Raw genomic sequence first — 25,743 nt, 5'->3', positions numbered from 1 at the left:
TAGCTGTTGCAGCTAAAAATAAAGTTGCTGAGAGCAGAAAAACTCAACCAAAGCAGTCATGTTGCAGCCGAAAAACCAACACACGGAGCTAAAAGACACTAAAACGCTCTTTAAAGCAGAGCTGGTCTGTTACAAGAAAACCCTTTCACATTACACTCACATCAGATCCACTTGTAATTTGAAAAGATCAATTAGTGCAGCTCTAAATTCAGCTTTTCAAGTCTCAAAATGTTTTTCACATGCACCATTCTTCTCACAAGAAGCTACCTATACAGGCCCTGGATCTTCTTGTGGTTTAAAGTTAAAGTTGCTTTCGTTCTTATGTGGAGAGAGGTACCGGTTCTCTTTTAAGACTGATATCACGAGCGGAGCAAATATGGTTTCCTCTTAACAAGCTTGTCATTTCTTCTGAGGGCTCTGTGGCTGCAGGACGTGGACGCACTCGCTCACATGCACACTCACACAAGCGCAACCATGCCTAATTTCTGCATAAACACCCCCGTACATATGCACACTCGCAGGTTTCCCACACAGGCCTCAGGCTCATGTGCAAACCCTGCAAAGTCAGTGTAATTAGAATTCAGCCAGCAAAGCCCCACTATCATAGTCATGTTTAATTCAGTGTGTGTGTGTGTGTGTGTGTGTGTGTCTTTAGAGTGCATGAGTAAGAAGATGAAGAGACTAAAAGCGGAGGATGTTAACAGACGGGGCTTTTTCAAAGTTTATAAAAAGAAACAGAGTGGGTGAGTGACGGAGGCAGGTAGAAGCCACTGAGTTTCAGTAGCTGTGGTGTGGGTTTTTTTTTTGTTCCCCACCATCTGCTGTGACACACATCTTCCCTGGATTGATTAGTTTGTTTGTATTGATAATTAAAAGGCAAAATCTTTAGTGAAACCAGCCCAGCTGCCTTGATGACAGAAGAATACATCCAGTTCTCCCTCCTCAATTAGAAATGCAAAACACTGTTGGGAATCTGGGGCCGTATGTGGTGCTTTTTGTGCGTAATGTAAATTTTATTCAAATACTCTGTCCATGGAGGCCCTCTGTAATCTACAGTGCTCAACTGTTTTGGTGGTTAACAAGTCCTTGTCCCGGGCCTGAAATGCGCCACATGTAAATGATACTTGTGTTTTTGATTTGCGCGCTCTGTCATTGTGTGATGCCCTTTAATAATTTGTTTTCCTGTTTACATGATCAGAAGCCGTCTGTCTTAGTGCCGTATTTGCCTCTCTCTGACTGTCTGCCTCCACCTCCACTCTCCCGTTTCCCTTTGTCACATATCCATGGTGCCTGTCGCTGGGGCAACACGAGTCGCGGCCATTCTATCCTGTCATTAGGATTCCAGGATAAGGACACACAGTCTCTGTCTGACACACACATACGTTGTTACATCAGTGCTGATGTTGTAGGTTTTGTAATTGGGGGATATGTAGATGTCATGAGGAGTGTTGTGAGCGGACCCACGTGAAATCGAAGTCTAATGAAGATGTTTGAATGGGTTTCCTGGTGAGCATGTTCTGTAATCAGCAAACCTAAAACAGTCTTTATGTGGGTGGAGACCAAAAGTGCCCTCTGATGTTTCAGAGAGGACTGGTGTGTTTTCATGAGGCCCAGTGTGAAGCCAAGGTCAGTTATTTCAGTGCAGGGTTGGAAAAAGTCTCCAAACATGTTTCTGTTTTCATAACTTAACTTACTTGTACCATCATATTGTGTCTAGCATGTTTTTATCAGAGCCTGACAGATGCTGAATGTATGAGATTGATACCAATATGGACATTTGGATCTGTATGACTATTTTTCTTACATAAACACATGAAGTGATCCTTTAAAGCTGTACTTAAGCACAGACAGCATTACCTAAGCTAAATGCTAATGCTAGCATGGCAGCATGTTGTTGAACATGGCCTTGTTGACCTTCCCTCTGCACTTGCCAACGGTGTAATCCCCACCGCCATCACAAGTGTTGTTCCATTTGTCTGAAAAAAGCTGAAGTCATCTTGGTGAGATCATCCATCTGATGGTCACTCCAGAGGTGTAAATCACCCACAATGCATTGCAGTTATGCATTTGGTGCAAGAAAATACATCCCTAGTTGGGTTGCAGTAATGTGCGTAAAACTGGTTGCTTACCTCCAAAGTAGAAGATAAATATATTGGAAAATAAATGAAATAAAATATAAATTCCCTATCTGAAATGCTCTTTGCTTTTTCTAATATATCTTATAGGTCTGTGTATTTGGACTTATATGTGTGTATATTTACTAGTTAGCAGATAGTTTCCCGAGAACGTCTCATTGATAACTTGATATTTTATTGAAAAATAGTGTATAATTAATTGTAGTTAATATTTACTAAGATTGTTGTACTGTTCAGCTTGTAGGATTTCTTTATTTCCAACATTATCTGTAATCGCATGGGAAATTGCTGTTCTGCAGGATATCATAAACCTGTTGCAATAATATTTATGATAATCATGATACAGATCAGGGTTAGCATGATCGGTTAGCATTGTAGACTCACAGCAAAAGGGTTTCTGGTTCAATCCCAAGGGTGGGGGAGCCCTTCTGTGCGGAGTTTGCATGCTCTCCCCGTGTCAGCGTGGGTTTTCTCCAGGTACTCCAGCTTCCTCCCACAGTCCAAAGACATGCAGGTTAATTGGTGACTCTAAATTGTCCGTAGGTGTGAATGTGAGTGTGAATGGTTGTCTGTCTCTATGTGTCAGCCCTGTGATAGTCTGGCGACCTGTCCAGGGTGTACCCCGCCTCTCGCCCAGTGTCAGCTGGGATAGGCTCCAGCCCCCCCTCCGCGACCCTCAAGAAGATAAGCAGTTAAAGAAAATGAATAAATAAATGGCTAAGTTCCTGCTGATGTATTGTAATTATCCGCAGAAGACAGCTTTGCCCCATTGAAATGAACATGCAGGTGTTTCTGATGATTTGTAAAATGCAGTATAGCGCTAAGGCTACAACTGGCGGTTGATCCATTATAGTTTGGGCTGAAGTGAACAAGAGTAGGTGTGTTCAGTTTATATTCCCCGCTCCTCCCCCACCTGCTTCTCCTCTGCTTTCCAAGTGGCCCCCGTAGGACAAATGCTGTCACATAATACCAAGGGCTGAGAGGAGGTGGAACTTCTAACAAAACGCAGTGTTAGCTTACTGTGTTAGCATGCTAGTGTTACACAGTTAAAAGTGCACTTAATTATACTTGTTGCTAAACTATAGGCTATTTGTAAATTTTAGTTATCATTTAAGATTTCTGTTGAGTATTTGTGAATTTTATCTCAGTTATTTTTATTCACTGTTATTTCTAATGCGTCCTGTGGAAACTAACTTGTTGCATGTCGCCTCTGCCGTTCCCTTTGGGTTTCTGTAGCTCCTCTTGTCTGCCCCTTTGCATTGCTGGGGGCAAGTCGCATTGAAAAATGCTGCTGCCCTATTTTAATATTTACTCTGTAAATTGAGCAGTTTATGGTGTAATCTTTGGTGCATATCGTTAACTGTTTTTACTGTTGCGTTAGCCAGCTGTTTTGTGTTTTTTTGACCACGAATACAAGTTTTGCAGACTTTTTTTTTTTTCATTTAACTTTTTACCGCCTTTTGTAATACAGCGAGCCGTCTTGTGTCACATGATCAACGTAGTACTGCAGTTTTTAACATCCAATTTCTGGTGGAGCAGAGGTGCAGAAATAGGTGTAGAAGGCAATTAATGTGCCGTATTGTCTTCTGCAGGAGTGAATAAATGCTGTAAATCGTCATTTTCGTGCCGTCATCTGTTCGTGCCCCATCCACACACGTTCCAATAACATTTGCTCTCAGTATTTCAGTCTAACCAAAGTGGTGGATCGACTCACCTACTTCGCTATCCAGGGTTGCTAGCAAATAGCCAAACACAAACGTTTTTGAGGATACTTGAATGGTTTTCAAAGAACTTACATTGTTCCTCCTATCTTGCTCCTGGAACAACATCAAACATGTATTTCCCCAAATGAAAATGCAAACAAAAAATGCAGCTATTGCAACTGCAGCTACAGGTGCATATTCCTCACTCCTAGAAGATGATCTTCATGTGATATCACCCAAAGGAAAAGAGATACAGTCCACATGGTGAATATTGCAAAGCACCCCCTAAAACGTCATTACCCTTGCAGCATTCTGAGGGCTTCTTCACGCTGCTTTTCTCCTGGATGTGCTCACAATCCACCCTGTTTGGTATGCGACATCTTCACCATGTGATGCCTCGAAACTGTGTCGATCATTGACTCATCTCCGTCCCAAAGTTCACTGAAACAATGGCCTTATCACTGCAAGAAATCCAATTGACAGTGCAGCCATTCACCAGCTGAATTGAGGAGCGATGTGCGGCACACCCATTCTCTTTTCACTTCCTAAAGGTTAAGAAATAGACGATAAAAAAGAAATTAATGGAAAAATCGTTATGTTAACAATGAAGGTCTGATCCAACATAGATCACAGACCCCAGAGAATATCCCTAATCCTGATCCAGTGTGGGATCCTGTCCCATCCTTTGTCTTGATTGTGGCTTTTCAGACACGCCTGACTATCTACACTTTTATTCAGCAGTCCAGAAGTGAGCTTTTCTTTATTAAACGGCCTAAACGCTCCCACAATGACAGCGTGTGGATTGCTGATAGGTTTCGATCTCCGCCCTGCTGGTATCGCCTTACAATGTGTGCATATTGGTCCGTGCCAGCTTCGTCTTATCAGCAGAAATATTCTTAGGTGGGATAAAATATTGTGAAATCAGCTCCACTAGTCTGAAGCAAATCTGTTTGGGGGCTCGTTGATACAAACAAGTTTTGAAAATGTGTCTCCTCTCCCATCTATTTGTTATCAGTCAGATAATCCAGCCCTGATAGCACAGGGAGACTTAAACACACACACTGGCAGCGGCACGCGGCTACAAAGGGCATACTATTACAGCAGTGACTCACGCAGTCTTGAGACACGGCAGTGTAAACACAGATTTTCACATTTTGCTCTGCATGCAGCCCACGCTGCGCAGCAACCACCTACACCAGAGTTTCCATAGTTCTGTCAGCGTTGTGATGGTTGATGGTTGAAGCATTTCCACATGAACGTTGAAGCGATTTAACCTCATATGCGATGAGAGGCAACACCTACACAGGAGCGTGTACGCTTGTGACCTGAATCCACTGCATGGATTGCAGCTGCAGGGGTTTCAGTAGGTGTACTGTGGGTTTAGCTCCTGACCTTTCACTGAAACATTTTGGGTCACCAATAGCCTGAAGGTCTGATATTTGGGTTGGAGCTGGTCATCGCAGGATTGACTCTTCCATCCACTCATTTATTTTGTTTGCTGTCTCTGTTGTGAGCTCATTGAAGGCAATCTGCTGCGAACGTGTGGGTGCTGTCGACACTCAGCAAATTACTCATAATGACTGTAAAGAATGTGCTTACAGGTGTGATCGCTGTGTTACAACCAACAGAAGAGAGTGGTTTAAAAATAATCTGGCAGGCAGAACTTCATTCTTCTCATATACAGCAGGAGAGGTTTATTTTTAAATGATGTGTGGTTGTAGTGTTGATAGTTATTATATTATCGTCCACACTGAAGAGTAATCTTTACAGTTCATAACAACGAAAAGCACATTTTATGGGGCTGTAAGTTGCTGTTGGTGTCGCTGCATCGCACAAGTATCTCAGTCATTACAAGTGGACAGGAACTTCAAAGTTTGTTGAACCATCATGTGTCAGTGACAGGCTGTTTGTGGTGATGCATGATTGTGTTTTACGACTTAAAGGTGCTTCACAGAGGTGACTTTTTTCCTCATATACATCCAGGCCTCTCTCTTCTTGGTCCGTATTTAAAGCGCCGAGCAGATAGTTTCAATAGTGTCCAAGTTCTGAGATTTCTGTGTTTGAGATTTCTGCCTCTACATGTCCCCCTTTGTACACCCAAGTGGTATTGGTTCAGGATGATTGTCTAATTCAAGTCTCTCTGAACCATGTTTTCTTAATGTCCTGCCATCATAGTCCAGATGAGACAAGAGAGGAGTCCACTTATCTGACTCGCCCTCGGTTATAATCATGAACTCTGAGCAATAAGCTTAACAAGCAGCAGCAGTAAGTGCAGCAAGTACTTGATCCTTTTTTTTGTTTCTTGGGGGGTATTGTACACTTGGGTTCATCTTTCAGCTTACACACAGGCTTCTTTACCTTACTGGGTGAATCCAAGGCTGAATCCAAGGGCCTACTTCCCCTAGAAATACCCACTTGCACTTGGTTGTGCGCGTTCACGTTTAGGCTACTGGTGTCCCAAAACAGAATTGAGGTAGTGGAAGTGGTTTCCAACACTTAAAACCCGCCCTAGATTCCAAGGGAGCCCCGACCCACACTTTCAACGAAGCGGAAGATGAAATATCCCAGACCGCCTTGCAAAGTCAGCAACTTCTGCAAGCTTTGGAAACCAATTTGTTACTGTACGATCGGAATGTAGGCTACACAAACAACAGATGGTTGGACTAGCGTAAACTCATCAGCAACTCAGTTGAACACAGCGTCAAAATATTTAAACTAATCGACTTACCCGAACAAAATCGGTCAGAACTGGAAGACGCCGTAGGCGCCTCCTGTTTTCAGCATTTCTTCTCCGTTGATTCATCAGACGGAGAAGAATAAACATAGCACGCGCCACATGTCTGCACGTCGGCCACGCTGATTTGCGTGAAGTGGAGTCCCATTTCTTAGGGAAAGATCTCTACCCTAATATTTCTCACTTCCCTCATCAAGGGTTATCTCACAGACGAGGGCACTCAATACCAAGTGGAAGATTTAAGGGGTAGAAATGGGACAGGCCCCAAAAGTCTGGACTTCACTGCTCTTGCAGACTTGTGGACTTTGCAGGTGCGTTCTTGGGAAGTCTGCGAGTGCTGAGGGTTGTCCAACTCCACAGTTCCTCCAGCTGACAAGGGGCCTAAAGCAGACTTTCAGCAGACTTCCAGAGGATGCAGACTTCACTGATTTAATTGCTCACAATTCATTAAAATACAGACTTGGCGTATTTTCCAGTAGGCTGTAGAGGGGAATCAAATACATTGTATTATTGCATCCTACACATAGGTTGTGCAGGGTGATGCCAAATATAAAGGCTAGAAAAGTGGCAGAGAAACAACAAAAAAAGTTCTTCTGATACAACTAATAAGCCTACCCAATTTATTTAGTCATAGCCCCGTCCTTATCTACAAATCTCTCTGTATTTGAATGTCTGCAGTCTGTATGTTATACAGAAATGTATTTTGTTCACTCACAAAACAAGCCTGTACATGAGATTCATATCTTGTTATTTACACGGACAGATGAGCAGACAGAATATGACAGCAGTTACAATGCTCGTAATTGTCGCCCAAATGTTTTCATGGCAATAAGTAAAAACAGTCTCGAGTGCTGTCTATCAGCGGCTTGCAGTCTCTGCCCTCGCAGACTTTACGTGATGACAGTGAACTCATCACAGTACGTACAACTGAAGTCTGCCATGGCTCAGTCTGCGGGCCCAGAGGGTGGACATTTGGATTCAGCCTTCAGTGAAGGCTGGGGTTGTACGCAGCCTGAAAGGAATATCTACATATGTTACTCAGGGCTCTGTTGTTTTTGGGGTGACGACATAAATAGTAGTAAGATGTCAACATGTGTTATGACCCCTGGTCATTATGTATTAATGGGACTGGGTCTTTTTGTTGTGATGTGTCAGATCAGTCTTTCCTCCCCTCAGAGTGTGTGCATGTGTGAAAGGGTGATGAGAAACACGTGGTGCTCTATGATTGGTGCATTCGAAGGGACTGGAACACTGGATGACATCAGTCCTTCATCTCTTTTTTTACATCGCCAACCACAATAGCAAAAGCCTCTGACTTGATTATATCATCCATTTGAAGCTCCGTGTGATAGCATGCTTTTCTTCTGTAATGCGACAACTATTAGCTCAGTGGTAGTGACTCAGAAACACTTCTGCTGACATCAGCCTCATACATGGTAAAACACATTAAACCACAATAAGTCATTGATTATTTGGCGTTGTTGGAAGGCATCTCTGATGAAGCTACTTGAGCAGTTTCCCCTTTGTTTGCTATGTTTATGCTAAGCTAGGCTAGACACATGTTGGGCCTATTCGAACTCTTATTAAGAAAGCATACAGTCACATATCACCCAACATATCTAAGTACTTCGGTGGAAGAGTTTCTCCTCATGTCTTAAATGTAGGGCAAAATAAAAAATGGATAAAAGAACAGACTTTTGAAAAGTGACGTGAATTTCTCCTCCGTCTGATCATTAATGATGCGCCTGCCACTTTGTCTCCACAAATGAGGTCCTCTGGCTCACACTAGTTAATCCCAATTTGCCAGCACAGTGGAGAGGTACACCGCAGGCTTTGTTTGAGTACGTGTAGGCTCTGTTATCCCTCTCTTCAGGCACTAATGCAGCTGCAGCTAAACTCCTCAGCCGGTTCATTGTGGTGCTGTTCTAATATTATCTACCTGGCTGGAGATTAGCTCTAATCATCTGGTCAGTCTTCTCCGAGGAGTAACTCGCCAGTAGTCCTTTCAGAGGACTTGAACTTGCCTTATTATGTTGTAGTGTTGGAGTTTTTGAATGCACCAGAGGCATCCAGTGCTTTTTCCTGTATATGAGCAGGTGCACACCCAACCCTGACATGACCGTCCACACCACGCCCTTCACCACCTGGCCACACCGAGATAAATATAGAAACACATTTTGAAAAGATGCACACCCACTCAGACTCACATCATGTACTAAACGCAACACACTGCTGCACCCTCAGCTGTTAGAAAGAGCTGCGCTATTGTGTCGCAGCTCTACTGTAACTCAGCAGCTTTAGAGTCCAACCCCATCAGGGCGCTGCCAGGGATCTCGCCCTCTGTGTGTGTGTGTGTGTGTGTGTGTGTGTCCATTCAGTAGGAACCACTTTTCACCAAACGAGGACACGCCATGCTGGGTGGCCTGGAAAAATTTCCTGGCACCACTCCCATCTCGCCTATTGGCCGAGGCACATTCATGAAGACATAATCTCATCTGCCGACTCTCTTCTTCCTCTCTCCCTCACTTCTTCTTTTGTCTGTTCTCCCCGTGTGCCTTTGTGCCTCACACACAACATACAAACAGCAAAAACAGAGCTGATGAAACTTTGGTGAAAAAGTAACCTGTGGGATAAATATTATTTGCTCAGCTCGGCGTCTTGTCTCAGTCTGCTGCAGCGGCTCCTGACTCTGCAGACAACCACAGTCTTAACAAGTCCTTTTCATTTTCTATTCAGCTTCAAAACCCCGCTTGTTTTTCAGAGCAAGCAGAAATATCTACCACAGAGCTGAAATGATTCTACCAGCTTCCTGAACTGTTTAAATATGTCGCAAGAATTTCTTTCATTTCCTTCATTTCTCCCTTTTTTGGAACTTGGGGTTTTATGCATTACGCACGATATAGAAACTACATTTGAAAAGTAATTTTAACCCTGACACCAATGTAATGCTTTTATTTTTAGTTCGTTTCACTCAGTAACTTTGCATGCAATCTATACGTCATGAACTCTTTGCTCTCAGCTTAGGATCTGGAGGCTTTAAGTGAAGAGACGTACCTCAGATTCAGGGAAAATTAACAGTCAAGATTTCTTGCACTTTATTAATCACCTCTGTGCAAAACTCTTTTATGTTATTACAGACACAAGATTGTCTTTACTTATGCGACAACACACACAAATCAAATATATATATTGAAATGATGAGTGATATGTTGCAGATGAAGGTGTTGTCTGTTTATTTCAAGGTCCAGTGTAGGATTAAAGGGGATATAAGGGGGTTTTAATTACCCTAATATGAGACATTTACATCTACACTGGGGTTGGGTCCTCTTACGTGGAGATTGCCATGTTGCACCGCCATGTTTCTACAGCAGACCAGTTCGTACAAACCTAGATAGTGTTTTTCAAGGCAGCCACGGTACTAAGCAGCCCCTTGTGACAAGTGTCGGAAAAACAGTGAATTTTGTAACATGAAGTTGCTTTATTTGGTGTTTTTTTCCGGTTTAAATCACCTGGTCCGTTTGTTTTGGAGAGGAAAATACCTCTGCAAATCACTCCGCTCCTGGTAAAAACCTGCTGAACGTCTGAATCCTAAGTTATCAGAGAACAAAGGTGCGCACACATTAGCAGGTGCTAGGCTAACAGCCTGAGGCCTGGCTCCAATAGGATAAACAGTGTCAGAGAGAAACACTGATTTGAAACATGAAACTGCTTTATTTGGTGTATTTACACTGTGTAAATCAGCGGGTCTGTTTGTTTTGGAGAGGAAAAGACCTCTGTGGATAATTTGTCTCCCAGAAAACAACTCTGAACCTCTGCATCTTAAAGGAGCTACGTATATGTAAGAAATCTAAAGCAAATAGTCGTAAAATCCTCCTAATATGTCACAGAGACTAAGGAATAATGTTCATATAACATACTGATCTCACCGACAACAATAGTATAGCCAGAATATTCGCATTTAAAAAGAAATTTTACGGTCCGCAAATCATGTTTATGTTTTGAATTTGTGTTTTGGCCTGTTGCGCCGCCCACCGCCGTTTACCAGTCACGCAGTCAGTAGAGTCTCAGCATCAGTTACAGTTACGACTGAGCTACAATGGCTGACGGTGCGACTAAACCCAAACGACCTCGTTGTGATTCCCTAAAACACCACGACAAAACTCGAGGCAAAGCAAGGGTCTATATAGGAGATGCCTTTGAACGGTGGAGACGGTTTAAAGCAGAGAAGAATTTGAAATTGGATGTCGAAGTGGCTACTCTTCTCCTCGACAGGTAAGCTTTAGCCAAAGTTGGCTAACTAGCATCATAGCTAGACGGGGATGGACATTTCGAATACTTTCAACTGTTATTCATTTTCGATCATACATTGTAGCCCATGTGCAGGTGGGTCATCGACCCGACTGATGTTTTTGAGAAACAAATGTTAGCCGCACGGCAAGCAGCATTAGCAGTGTCCCGGTACACAGCATTAGCAGCCGGCTCCTCCTCAGCTGTATCCCGGCAGCAGCGTTAGCAGTGTCCCGGTACATAGCATTAGCAGCCGGGTTCCTCCTCCGCTGTATCCTGGCAGCAGCGTTAGCAGCAGAGAAGCCGGACTTGCTCGAACGGTCCGCTGGAAAACCGAAGATCAAGGACGCGGCGACGCGGCCCTGCCACAGCAGCCGCCCATGGGCAAACAAATCAGTCTCCAGCATGCCGCTGTGCAGCAACCTCAAATCTGTAGGGAAGGGGGGGTGGACACGACTCACGGCAGTATTTTGAATTTGAGTGCAGTAACCGTTTTGGCCACATTCTTACATACGGCACCTTTAAGTCCTCAGCAGAAAATGGTGAGCACATATTAGCTAGTGCTGAGCTAGCGGCTAGTTTCTGACAAAAACTGTTTGAAACTGCTTTATTCAATGTTTTCTGCTGGATATAATCACAGGGATTGTTTGTTTTGGAGAGGAAGAGACCTCAGTGGATAACTTGGCTCAAGGTAAAAACCTCCTGAACTGTAAACACAAGAAATTCTAACCAGGAGTTTAGAGTTTCAGCTGGTTGCAATCTGCAATATCCACCACTAGATGCCACTAAATCCCCCTAAATCTTGCACAATGGACCTTTAAACTAAATCCATAGCCATATTTGCAAGACACAATTTTAAATATTGGTCATAGTGAAAGATACGCTACATTAAATAAACAGTTTTAATTATAACACCAATGTAAAAATAACGTGCAAAAACAATGCAGTGTCTAATAAAGTAAGGTTTTTCCAAAAGGTTAAAGGTATACTTTGCAGGAGTTGTGGTTATTGTTTGTTAACATGCCCTCCCGCAAAAGTGAAAGGGAGAGCTAACTGCAGATTAATTCTCAGTTTGGAACAAGGTTTGTCCACTTAGTGTTTTGCTCTGGTATGTCTGCATTTCTTTGGCGCTGTATCTGCTCTTGGATGCCTGCTGCTTATGGTCTGGTTCCCAACCTCACCTGCACCATATGCCCAAGAACATCCCGAACACGGCAGCATAAGAAGAAAAGAAGAAAATACAGGCTTTATCTTTAAGGAGTTGGAAGTTGCCTCCTAAATGGGATTTGCATTTACAAGTTGCACTAGAAAAAAGTAACTTTATTTTAACACAAGCTGACACAAAGCATCAGCTTCTTACTGTGATACACAGTCAGTCTTTGATACATACAAAACAAAACCAGAATAATTAGTCAGTTGTTGGTGCTCTGTCAAAGCCGCAGCATCCTGTCTGAGCACCCCGTGGTGAATGAGAAGGACAGCAGGACTGAGTCGGGCCCCTGTTGGCCCGTCCCACAGCCTGAGGACAGAAGACGAATCACTTCTGCCTCCATGATGCCGGCTTTTATCACAGAGATGAAAAACACCCACAACTGAAGCTCAGACAGGAGCAGCAGCAGGCTGGGATATGCAGAGATCGCTCGTCTGTTACCCCCAATTTTTTATTCCTCTTTCTTTTCCTCTAAGTTGCATCAATGCTGCAGCTAAAACGTAAAGTCAGAGAGAGGACAATCGACGGAGGCATTGCAGAGAGAGGAGTCTCATCTAACAGGAGTCTCATGTGAGAAGAGTGCTCGTAGACCAGACAAAAAGGAAAGTGAAAGACAGTGAAAGAGGAAGCGAGCCCAGCGGCTAGCCTGATTTATTGATAGACTCGCATGTGGCATCCGGAGACTTCCTCTAAGACAGGATGCCAGTTTAGCAAGGAAACACTTTTTGTGGTGGAAGGAACTAAAAAAGGAGGTTTTGGGGGCTAAAAATAGATGACACCTGGGACTGAGGGCCCTTTTAGAGATGGTAATGTAGTGTCTATATCTATACACAGTATTTGATTTGTTTTGTGGATTGTACTGTTACTGTGGCTGAATACTAATGGAGAAAACTTCTCTGGCTGTCGGGAGGGAAAGGGAAAGAAAGGAGGCTTTTGTTTTGTTGAGCATCCAGAGAGTGAGAAGTGATATCTGTCAGCGTGAAGCAGAATTGTTATTACTTTTAGTTTGGCCATTACCAAAAGCTCAGGGGTCATACTTACCTTGAATATTTGTTAATGAAAATAAAAGTGAACGGAGGGAACTTTGACAGCTTACCTCCCCAAAGCATCACATTTATCTTCCCTTTTTAACCTCTTGTAGAACAAGCCTTTATATCTGAACTTTTATATGTCTGCCATCTTAATTTTCCGACTAGCAGAAGAGATTGACAGTATTTTTTAAAATACCTCACCTTGAAACATTAAGAAACTTAATGCAGAAAACAACTGATGAATCTGAACATGTGCAAGGTGGGTAAAAACCCAGAAATCACTGAGTAAACATAAATTGCGTAGTTCAGATCTTTTGAAATGGGGATGTATGAGGTTCTTATCCATAGTCAGTGTATTACCTACTTTAGATGTCAGTTGGCATGCTCCCAGATTGGAGAAGCAGGCAGGAGTACTGACTTAACTACTGACTTGGAAGTTAAGCAATGTACTGTGACAGGATTTTGTGTATGCTATATTTGGGATATTTTCACCGCTTTACCTTGCCGTAGGACAGAGATTTCGTATGGGGAACTATTGACGCTATATCGCTATCTTCAAAGCCAGACTCTATTGAGAAAAACACTAATTTAACATCACTGATCAAAGGAGCTGTTGGTCTGTCACTGCCTCAATCAGTTGGTTTGTTTGTGTTATTGTGTGACTTGGGGTTTAAAGCAGTTAGTTCGGATTCACCAAAGTCACCCAATAACACAAACAAATTAACTTATTTGAGGCAGCAGTAGACCAGCAGCTCCTGTGTTCAGCAAGCTTAAATTACTGATTTTCTCTATGGAGTCTGGCGGCTTTGACAAGAGCATAGATGGAGGAACTGAAGCTGTTTATGGCCCTTTCTGGCGCCAGAAAGGGCTGTCTGACGTCAAGGTAAAGTGGTGAAAATATTCTAAATATAGTGTACACTTAAACTGAAATTGATTTTTTAGTTGTCTAAAATACAATTTCTTGCTGATTTTGTCCACAGCAGTACATAGCTTAGCCTCAACCACCTCTTACTGTATGTAATACACTGACTATGGATGAGTTATCCCTTACAACTCCACTCCAAAACATCCAAACTATCCCTTTAAAGTACTTACCAACAGGTAGCATTAGTGAGTAATTGGTTGAAAGGTGACAGTTGTAAAGGCTCCTTGTTGAGTTCACAGGGTTCACAGACTGTTCTCTGAACCCTCGTCCTGCTTCACACTGCCTCCTCAAGAGTCAACTTATTTATTGTCATATGCAAAATAATTAGAGAAACACTGAAATACAGGCTCCCTTCAACAAGACTCATTAAATACATCTAGAAAAAAACCATGCAAATAAAAAAAAGGTAAAATATAAGGATTAAATATACCCAATAATTGCAAAATGAATAAACTGTAACATAAACAGGGATGTAATACACAGGTATGAGGTAATAAATACACCTATATACATACACAGATGTAAAAGCAGTAAGTAAAAGTATATAAAGGTAAAGTGACAGTGTTGACTCAGGGGTCCAACAGTGTCATGGCCTGTGGGATGGTGGTGCAGGACTTGATGCCACACGGCAGCAGGCAGAACAGTTTGTGGCGGGGGTCTCTGATAATCCTGTTGGCCTTCTTCCTGCGTCGCCGGGTGTAGAGGTCCGCCATGGATGGTAGCTCTATCCTGGTGATGTGCTGTGCAGTTATCCCCATCCTGACATGACGTGACAACCAGTGTGAAAGCAAAACCGTAGGGCCTCCTTACTGATATCATTATCTCAACAGATGTTATTATTATGCACGTCTTTATTTGCCTTAATCAGATATCAGCAACTATTAAATAATCAAAACATGATTAGGAGGCTCCAGGGGAGAGAAGTGGAGGAAAGGTATCTTGTCATGAAACCTCAAATGTTCCAGCTGGTGTAAGGAGAGAAATGTGTGATTGATCAAAGGTTGTTTCATAGATCCTTGTCCTGAATCTGTGGGTGTTTGTCTTCAATCTTTAGATCCGTAATTAGCCTTCTAAGAACCCTTTTCCTTAATGTATAGTCCTGAATAGGCACATCACAATACCAGAAATGTATTAGTCAATACCAGGTAGGAAGGGTGATTTTTCATTAGCCTATTCGATACCACTGTAAAAACAACAGATACAAAACAATGAATCCCCTGTATGTAAACATATATTCCCCATCTAAAAAAATTAATTTAATCTAATTTCAATTTTATTATTAGTCTAAATATGAATCCCTGTTGATCCGCCTCAAATGCAAAGAACTAGTCTATATGGGTTCATGAGAATTTGTGGACAAGTAAACATTTATTGATATGAAGCCTACAGTATATTAACATGTTTCTCCTCCATTGTTGTTGTTGTTCAACACTTGTACATGTAAGATTGGACAATCAGGTCAGTCTTTCTGGTAGGCTATTTGTCCCGCCCCTTTCTCCACTGTAATTCAACAGCTGGGTAAGAAGTGACAGTGACAAGAGCAGCAATTTAGCTAAAGTTGAACAATTTTCCAACTCTCAGCGACCAGGAAAAAAGCCAAACGTGCACAACTCAGCTCAGAATAGATTCTCAGCGCCTTGTCACGCTGCTGGCGTTCGTAGCATAGTATAAGTACATGGCGCTCCCATCGCAAAGAATTAAAAAATATGCTGACCTTAAAAAACAACAACTTTTATTTCGATGAGTTGAGGTGGCACTGTCGCTGCAGCTGCACTTGTCGCCATCTTCCAACTAATGTTGTTGTTCTGTGTGCTGGTAGGCGTTCTTCTTCCTTTGGCACTGAACAACAGACTAGAACACTTGTAGGTATATATGCTGCCCCATCAAGCCCTGAAGAATTGCATCCCTCGTACCTACAGTACTGGAGCAAATCAAGTGCAGTCAGTTTTTATTAGAATTCTGGCATCAACTTGGTACCAAAGATCTTGGTTCTCGTGACATCCCTAGTCCTGAACCTAAGTATCCTTGTCCTGAATCAACAGGCTGTTGTCCTTAATGTATAGACCATCATCTTAAATCTATAGACTGTCATCCTGAATCTATAAACCTGCAGCCTTCATTTATAGGTACTCACCCTCAATGTTTAGACCATCTTCCTAAATCTATGGGCCATTATCTGAATCTATAGACTTTTTTTCTATAATCCATAGATCCTCATCTGGAATCTAAAGACTCCTGTTTTAATCTTTAGTCCTGAGCCTCAAGACTCTCACCCTGAGTCTATACTGCTAGCCTAGTTTTACCTATAGACCAGTGTGTGGAACATAAAAACCCTCATCTAGAATCTGTAGACCCATGTCCTTACTCTGTCGACAGTTGTCGTAATTCTATAGATTCTCGTGCCAAATCTGTTGGCCCTTGTTGTTACAGTAATTCATAGACTAGCAGAGACCCTCATCTGGAATTTGGACCCTCATTTTGAGTCTATAGACCTTTGTATTTAGTCTATAGATTTGCATGTGGAACCTGTAGACCCTCATTTGTAATCTAGAGACCCTTGTCCATGATCTCTACACCCTTATCCTGACTATAAAGACCTCTGTTCTTAATTTGTTGACCTTCATTTGCCATGGACTCCTGTCCTTATGCTCTACATCCTCATGCGGAATCTGTAGACACTCATCTTCAAACTATAGATTCTAAATCTTGAGAATCTCATCGTCAATCTATAAATTCTCGTCCTCAAACTATGACCATCGTCTTCAGTTTATAGACTCTTGTCCTAAATCTGTAGATGCTTGTTTTATCTACAGACTATGTTCTGAATCTATAGACCCTCGTGCTAAATCTACTTCTGCTACACTTAGATACCAGAAAATTGCTGTTGCTGTAGGTGTTGTGTCAGTTGCTACCCCAGTGATAAGACTTGAAAAGTACCTGTACTTTGTGCAAGTTTTGAGGACGTCAGAGGGTTTCTCTGACGTCTGTAGAAGTGAGTTTATGTGTTTAATTCCCAGGTTACAGAGTAGGAAGTATTGGGTAAAAAATTGCGCTTCCATGTGTTCTCACATCTCTTTTACGTGCAGACTCATTGACACACATACTGCGTTGCAAAAAAACTATTTCTCCACCATCACCGACCTCACCACACTCACAGAGACAGGCCATTAAGAAGTCATAAAGGATACGAAACAAGCATGACAGCTTGAAATTGAGGTTGAGTGTGAACCCTGACTGGTTTCCAGTCGGAGGAGGCGTTGCTGGCTCGTGGCCTTGTGATGGAGATTAGGGCAGATTTAGATCATGGCCTGCAGAGTAGATGGAGCCAGGTACAATACATTAAGAGCAGTCAGCTGACGGTCGTGGTGGAAGACATGGACAAACATGCTGTTATATGTGTGTGAATCGCCTGTTATCTGATGTGCAGAATGAGTTTTATACAAACTGACAGATGTTGATTAATCAGGATTTCAAATAGCATTAATTCCCTTTGAATGTTACAACAGCAATTTAAATGATATCTTGAAAATGTTATCGCAGCAGTAACTTCTCAGAGAACCCGTCACATTCTTCCTCTAAAGGGACGAGATGTCTCCTTTGGGAATAAATGCCAGCCGCTGTGCTCGCTGACAGCTAAAACCACTGAAGTCTCTGGTGGCTGAGTTGCCATTCATGTTGGATTACACGGTGCAGCAAAGTGCGAGGGGCGGTCTCACCCTGCGGATCCATGTTTGCAGACCACTGAAGCATTGCCAAACAGACATGTCTTACTGCGAACGCTCCGAGACGATCAATCACAGGCCCCAAGCTCCTGCAAGGCTGCCACCTGTCCCACTTAAAGGACACGTAAAGTACAGTACATGCAGCCGCAGACGTGCCTAAACAAACTGCACCTGGCTCTCCAAGAATCCCAATAAAAAGCCCTGTTGAATAAGTGATGAGGTAGTCGGTTGATGTCGAGGCTGCAGTGCGAGCAAAGGGCTGAGACACGTGATAACGTTCAGTATAGACGGTTTAATTACAGAGCAATAAGGAAGTACCCTGTTAATGATTACTGAGCTCATAAAATGCAGAGAAGGGTGATGTCAGCGATGTGCTAGAAGCTGTGGTTTGGAACGTGAAGGTATCTGATGAAGTTTGGCCTCTTTACCTTTGCAGTTATTTTTCTGTAATTAAGAATGATACATATCATTTACACATTTAAAGATGGATGCTTTGTTTTTATTTCAGTGCTCCTAAACACCAGAACATGGAAATGAGGGGCACTGTGGGATGCACTATAGTGGCACAATAACAAATTTTGGGATTTAATTTTTTTTTTAAACTTATCTGGGCTGATTGTGAAATGATACATTAAAATCCACCTGCAAGTAGAGCTGGACGATATTGGAAAAAAACGAACATTGCAATTTATTTATTTATTTTTTTGCGATATAAATTGCGAGATGGTCATCAATCTTCAACTCTGACCTGCATCCTAACCTTCTGGTCGCCCTCTTTGGTACCACCAAAGAGGATGATGTATATATATGTATGGCCTGACTTTCAGATCATCTGTCGTTTTTCTGTACTATTCAGAAGATGGAGAACCATCCTATTGGCAATATTGCGGCTGTTATTTGGGGTTAGTGGAATGGGGGGATTGGGATTGGATTTCATGCTTTGTTCCTTTTAAGTTTGCTACGTAATTACATAATTTATCAGTCTAGAATAATTGGTGTGATTTTTTTAGGAGGGTGCATCTGCATAGAAAATGAAAATAATGAAAGCAGAAAAATGACTTTTTACTCTGAGGACATTTATGAAGGGAGAGGAAGGTGAAGTTAAGTTGTTTAATACACTGGCTGACTCACCATGACACCACTGTATTCATATAAAACTCTTCTTTTCATCAAGGCTAAAGTCAATGCGCGTTGCTTTCCCTAAAATAAGGCGGCTTCCAGGTTGTGGTTGATAGGGTTGAGCTGAATACTTGGATGAAACAAGTATCTGGTACTTTTTACGAGCATCACCTGAGAAAAATTTGTCAATATCTGTACTTGGAGTTGTTTCTGTATAGTTGTATGATGAATATGGCAACTTCTGATGAACCCATATCAATTTCAGGCTTAAAACAACAGCTTCAGGTTAGGCTCCTCCCATTTCCGACATGGGCTCCCCTGCTTCCGCCCATTCAGAGTACAGATAGAGATACAGATAATTTTGTTAGTTAAACAGTTACAAATACAGATACAGACAACAGCGTACTAGCTCATTTCTAGTGGTAGACATGCTTTGGTTGTTTATCAGACATTAGTGTTAACGTCTTCCTTTTCAGCCTTGCGGCTCTGACCCGAAGTTTGGAGAACTCAGGCTAACTCAGTAGCTTTAGCCTGACTCATAGCAAATAACTGGCTTTTACAGTCCGGCAACTCTGTAGTGAGGAATGATTGGGAGACATCATAATGATGTTTCATTAAACAGATGCTTTATTTTGTCTATGCAGCAAACACAAACACAGCCCTTTTTAGAGTCATTATATTGGAACCTGAGTTTAATCGAGACACTTTCCTCTGACGACAGCAGCTTCAGAAAATCTTGGAAAATAAGAACCTTACGTGTTTGAGTTAATTTGCCTTACTTGACAGTGCACGTCCTGCGATTGCGACTGTTGCGCATGTCGCAGTGTGAATGCTGAACTGATACATGGTGCAGCCCTACCTTCAAGCTGTTCTTGGGTTTTCGACTGCATTTTATGGCCTTCATCAGCTGAAGAAGTTTACTCAGTTGTCATCATGTGATAACAGTTGCTTGTACATGGGTACATATTAGTGTATTTATAGTTATATGTACTGAATGTACAACCGAGCCATTAAGATGTGCTTGAAAACTACTGAAAGCGCAAGAAAACTGAGAAAGACTTAAGATTATTATGTCAAACAGATCATTTTGAGGTGGATTTTGGAGTCAGTGTACCAAGTTTGGGCATTTGAAGGGATAGTTTTCAGTTCAATGTTGCTATGCAACTGTGGTTGAGTAGAGGGAGGGTCATGGGGCCCCAAAAATGCTTGATCCAACCCTGATTAAACTGACCATGGTGGCTGTGGCTGAACAGTAACCTTTGGGGGTGAAATAAATTTTGTAAAAACAATATTTCCTATGAGGAAAAACTGTACCTTATTTTATTTTTTCTTGTTTTTCAGCCAGATACATTAAAGAAAAAAAACAAATCAAATACTCGCTCCAAATCGTGAACAGGCACCAGCCCAAATTTAGTTTGGCAGGTTGTATTTTCTTTATCAGGGTGCCAGTGGAGTGGAGATAAAATATGGAGGCAGGGGAAATCGGTGTCACTAGGTATCTACAATACGTATGAAAATAATGATGTAATTTACTCATTGGTACTGTTGTTGTTTTTATTTGTTTCTTTCTGTGTTTTTTTCTTTTTATAGTTATTTAATAAGTAAAAACACTTTATCAGGACAGAAAAACAAAACAGTATTGTCATTGTCATTTCAAATTTTCTGTCTCTGTGTCTTTTGCAGCTCAAGATCTCATTCAACGAGTCCAGCCTCCACAGTACATACGAGTATCCGTCAGAGAGCAGCGTGTGGGACAGCGGGGAGGAGGATGAGGAGGAGAAACAAGACAGGAAGGTGGCGGACGAACAGCCAAGCATGGTGGGACGCATCCACATCCCTCGACCCAGTTTCAACAGCTCGCCCACACACACGACCAACAGTAACGGTGAGACAACATGGAATGTAACAGAGGGGAGATACACGGTTTATTTTGTGGTTTTGGGGTGAACATGCAGGTTAGATGTCCAGTTTGAACCCCTGTAGCACCATTAAAATGTCTGTTCTCTGTCCCACGCTTTGGTTGATATATCTCAAGAGCTATTGGCCACGTTGCTGTCACATTTTCTGCAGATATTCTTGGTCCCCAAAGGATGATCCCAAATCATGTTTTTGGTCCTTTGAGCTTTCCTCTGAAGCGTAAATCAAAACGAAAATGTCTGCTTATCCACAACAAGGTATCTTAAAATCTATTGGCCTGGTGTCCCTTTAGTGTCCCTTTTGATAATCATGCTCCCCAGAGGGTGAATCCCTTATAACGGTTTTGGCTGGTGACCCTCTGAACTTCGCTCTGAAGCAACCATTAGATCAACTTTTCTACTTTTAGTACCAGAAATATCATGATTTTCTGACTGAGCACGTTCATGCTCCTCCAAGGATGAACCCTTTCCATTTTGGACCCCCTATTAGTTTTCCTTTTTGCATGGAAATATGTACAAAGTGTGTAATTAAGTGTACTTATGTAGCGCTTATGTAAAAGCAGAGTTAGCAGGAAGCCTAATAAGGGAATAAAATCAGAAGCATTAGCATGAAAAAACAAACAAACATTAAAAGGAGGGCAATGTCATGCAGTGATGTTAATAAATAAACAAAATGTTAATAGAGAGCAGGATCAAAAGAAATAACTTGATGTAAGAAAAAAGCAAAACAGCATCATACAGTGGACTTTATTTGGGCAAGAGCAGCGATGCACATACTGTGTTTATAAAACATACATGCAAAGACGTATTGATTTGCCTCCAGTGGTATCGTCTGTATATCTCAAGAAAGATATCCTCCATATCTTTGGGGGATGAAGAGAAGATCTCACTCTGCATTGCAGCACTTTCCACAATGATGAGCGAATAAAAAGATTAGTGAGAGAGTGGAAAAAGTTTTGACTCCATTTTGTTGTAAATGACACCGCTCCTAAATTGTTTTTACAGTAGACGCTTTATCTTGGAGGAAGGAAGCAGAGATAAGAGAGGACGACTATCTAACTGTATTAATTTCTAATCAGTGGAAGCCTTTTTATTGAGCTGCAGTGTTGAGCTATTGCTCCTCTCTGCTGCTTTGTGTTGGACAGCCATAGAAAATGCACATAAAACTCCCTCCTTAAAGCTGATCTACAACAGTTGGTGTTAGACTAAATATAAAGGGCCTGTGTAATGTCCTATTTGAATAATATGGTTCTGGATGTAAAGGGACATAAAACATAATCTGACAAAACATTTGCCTGAAAGGAATTTATAAGGAGATATGAGGAGAGTAATAGAGAGGGAAAGAAGGGAAGAAATTATTGATTAATGCCAAACAAGGTTTCCTCAGGTCATGACTTCATCACTATATATCAACATTAGTACCTTCATGTGCATGGTGCTAGTGTAACACAGACAGACAGCATTAAGTATGATGACAGAGACCTCTACTGGACGAAGCGTGAACTACATTTAACAAAATGTGATGCACTCTGCAGTTTGTTTCCATTTTGAAATGCCTCTGCATGGATGTTTTATCACCTTAGTTCCCACATATCTGAGAGTGGAAATATTGTGTTACTAACTCAAAGAATGAAACTTCAACAGTAGCAACCAAAGGCTGCATTAGACTTACTCATTTTCCGTCATTTTGACGCCAGGGTCGTAAAAATTCCATCATAATCTGTTATTACCTGTCATTTTAATTTTTATGTATTCAATGATAACAAGATATAATTAATAGCATTTAATTTTGATAAATTAATTTACTTTTTTTTCAATAATTCATATACTGAATACGCTTATAGATTATGCATTTTTTAAAAGCACAGAGACACAGACCATGCAAACAAATTTAAGTCTAAGTGACCCCAGACAAAATACCTGGTGTCCCACAAATGGTAACAACTGAATGGTGGATTAAAAAAACCTCACAGATATTTTAGTATCAGTGTACATGTGAGCTCATTTAGAGTTTAGTCTCCAGTACAGTTTGTCAACCAGAGAGCTGACAAGTTTATTTTCACACTGTAAAAAATCCCAAACACTACATATCTGAGTCACTAAAAAAAATAACCAAACACACTCTAAGACAGAAAAAAAACAGGAAATGTTCAGATTAAAATTTTCAAACTGAATAAAAAAACAAAACACAAAAAGTCACCTAAAAGACACAGAAACGTATGAAAGAAACAAAAAGAATAAAGGAAACACAGTCCTCTGTGGATGCTGAAGGACAAAGAAGCTCAAAGCCAGAGTCTGTGTATATGAACTCCTTATCGATGAAACTTCCTGTCTTTGTGCGAAACTCTCAGTGTAAAGAGGAACAGCAGCCATTTTTTAAAACATTGATATTATTCTGGAGGCTAAATAACACGATGGAAGAAATGCTGCAGTTTGCTCATGTATGCACACAGTGAGCTGTAGCTGGCTGTTGAACAGAGCATAAAATTTTAACATATGCAGTATTAATAAGCATGCTGTCGCTGTCTGAACCTACTTTCTGTTACCAATAAACACTTCTATGACGGGGGAAAAAGGAATTTAAGTCACTCATCTGCTGTAAGCTAAAAAGGTTATTAACATTTCAGTAACACCTATGTCTCTTTATCGCCTGCAGACCTTTCCAGCTACATTCCCAAGCACTCTGTGGACTTCAGCGCCTGGCAAGAGCACAAACACGATGAGAGCGTTTACCAGGAGGACACCACTTCCCAGCAGACACAGATGACAGAGGAAGTTATGGTGAGAGAGAACTCCTGCGTTCCTCAAACGCATCATGTTCACACTCTTTCTGTTTTAGAGTCGAGTACCAGTCACTGTGTCCTTTAATTTGAACTTCACAAGTCAGATCAACAGCCCGCACCAACAGTTAATTCACTGTGATATACAGCAGAGAAAAGCAGCACATTTATCATTTTAAGCACAAACTCTCCTGTTTAACCTGCAGAACGTAGAGTACACTGCAAAAACAATTATCAAGGGACACGACAGACAAGAAATCTGCTTCATAATGACGTCACCTTCACGTTTCAGAGCACATTTAACCTTTGCCTTTTCTCCCCAGCTCACACCGGCAGACAGCTCCTCCCTGTCTGACTACAGCAGCGAGCCCGCTCTTTACTTCTGACCCGTCGGACCAATCAGCTGCACAGTAGCATCACACCTGTGGGACCAGCCTGCAGCCGGAGCCCAGCGCGGTCCGTCACACCTGGGCCTCAACTGCCTCCAGCTCTACACTCCAGCCGTCTCTAAGCACATCTTCCTGATCACACAGGAAACATAGTATTTTGTTTGTGTCTTTGTTTGTGTTTGGGGCTGATTTCCTGCCACGGAACCACCACACGCCACGTCTTCAACCGCATATCAGAGCAGATCAGCTGGGTGGCGGGGTGTTCGAATCCCACCTTCCTTCTTTAATCCAAAAGCAGCTGGACTGTGTTTCCCTGACGATTTTGGGACAGTTGATCTGTCAGCCTCCCTCCTCATCCTCATATCAATTGTCAGAATCTAGACAGACGTCTGCCTTCCTCTCCAGACTCTGCTAGACGTCCGCTGGCGTCACATCCCTCCTGTGATTCTCTGCTTCCAACGTCTTGGACATTTCAGGTTTTTGGGAGACAAGCGAAGGAAAGCGAGTGACCAAACTCCTTAAAACGAACAGGAAGCCGCCAGTGCCCACGTGTAGGTAACGCCACGGTGACAGAGTTCAGTGTTAGCATGGAAACGTGTCATGAGGACGCGTCTGCTTGTGTAAATCGCCGGCACAGTCAAACACACAGAAACAAAAAAAAAAAAAGGTGAAAGGGTGCCACAATTGTAGTTTTTTGTCTTTTTTTTGTTTTTGTATGCATGTTTTGATTTCGGCCAACAGCTCGGTTGGTTCCTTTACTGTAAAGCTTCTGTATGCCTTTTAGTTTTTGTACGTTTTCTGGCAAACTATGCTGTACGGAAGCTGCTGGACGTTCAAGTAGAGGCGAGCAAACTTCAACACACTTCCCTTTCTTTGTGACAAGGGAGGGAACATATGCACCCCAGGGACGATGTCTGTCAGTCAGCAGCGAGATTTCTGATCACACGCTTGAAAAAAGTGACCTTGGCCAATAATGTCTGTACGTCCGTATTGCTGGTGACAAACAGGAACCATCATACTGTAGAATGTTTCTGTATATTCCCTATCAAGGTATCTGTGTCACGTTTATGAGAAGCTGTTAGACCTCCCTGACACCTTTTTTTCGTGTATTTATTCCTGCTTAAAGTTGAAGTTTGCATGTCTGAGACCTGCTCATGTACAAAAAATAACATTTTTGTAAAGACAAATTTGCTGGCGTGGGGTGCACACAGCCCTGCCCGACCTTTTTTTTTTCTTTTGTCGTCGTCGTTGTTTTCCAGTCGGACCTCATGTACTTTCACATTCCACAGAGAAGGAAGCCGGTCCATCGGCCGTGACGAAGGCAACAACGATTATGATCATCCATAAAATGGCGTGTTTGTGAGAGCGAATGCAAGATTGTGCGTGCGTGTGAAGGAATATGTTGTGATTTTTTTAATTCATTTTGTTTTATATACAAGGATGCACCAAGTTTCCAGATGATTCCTTTTTTTTTTTTTTTAAACTCATAATGCCAAGTGATTAAAGTGTTGCTGTAACAGCCTCACACTCATTCTCTCGACCCCTTCGGCCAGTATTGTTGTACAGTTTCCACCATATTTTTCATACGTATGACGATTCTGTTTCTTACTCCTGTCAGTTTCTTTTCCTTTCACCAATCAAATGAAGTTTGTTCAGTCCAGGTTGCTGTTAGGAGACGTTTCGTCTTTGTCTGATGAATTTAGGAGTTCTCCGTTTCGTCTGGAGTCTTGGATGTTTAATGTCTTTGCACTGTCTTTGCTTTTAGCTTTGTTTTGCACCTCATGAGAAGGAA

At 42.0% G+C, this 25,743-nt stretch overlaps 1 protein-coding gene across 1 annotated transcript in view; it reads left to right on the top strand.

Annotated features, from left to right (window-relative positions):
* tprn (taperin) overlaps nucleotides 1–25,472 on the top strand; it is a 36,517-nt gene extending 11,045 nt beyond the window's left edge. Inside the window, exons 2-4 of the mRNA XM_050053139.1 lie at nucleotides 20,550–20,751; nucleotides 23,439–23,563; nucleotides 23,886–25,472. Coding sequence (XP_049909096.1) covers nucleotides 20,550–20,751; nucleotides 23,439–23,563; nucleotides 23,886–23,948 — 390 coding nt within the window. The 3' untranslated portion in view covers nucleotides 23,949–25,472. The remainder of the gene's footprint in view (nucleotides 1–20,549; nucleotides 20,752–23,438; nucleotides 23,564–23,885) is intronic.
* The last annotated feature ends 271 nt before the right edge of the window (nucleotides 25,473–25,743 follow it).

This window comes from Epinephelus moara, chromosome 9, assembly GCF_006386435.1.
Source record: "Epinephelus moara isolate mb chromosome 9, YSFRI_EMoa_1.0, whole genome shotgun sequence".
Taxonomy (NCBI): domain Eukaryota; kingdom Metazoa; phylum Chordata; class Actinopteri; order Perciformes; family Serranidae; genus Epinephelus; species Epinephelus moara.
Note: the sequence above shows the minus strand (reverse complement) of the source record. Positions and strands in the feature narration are given on the sequence as shown.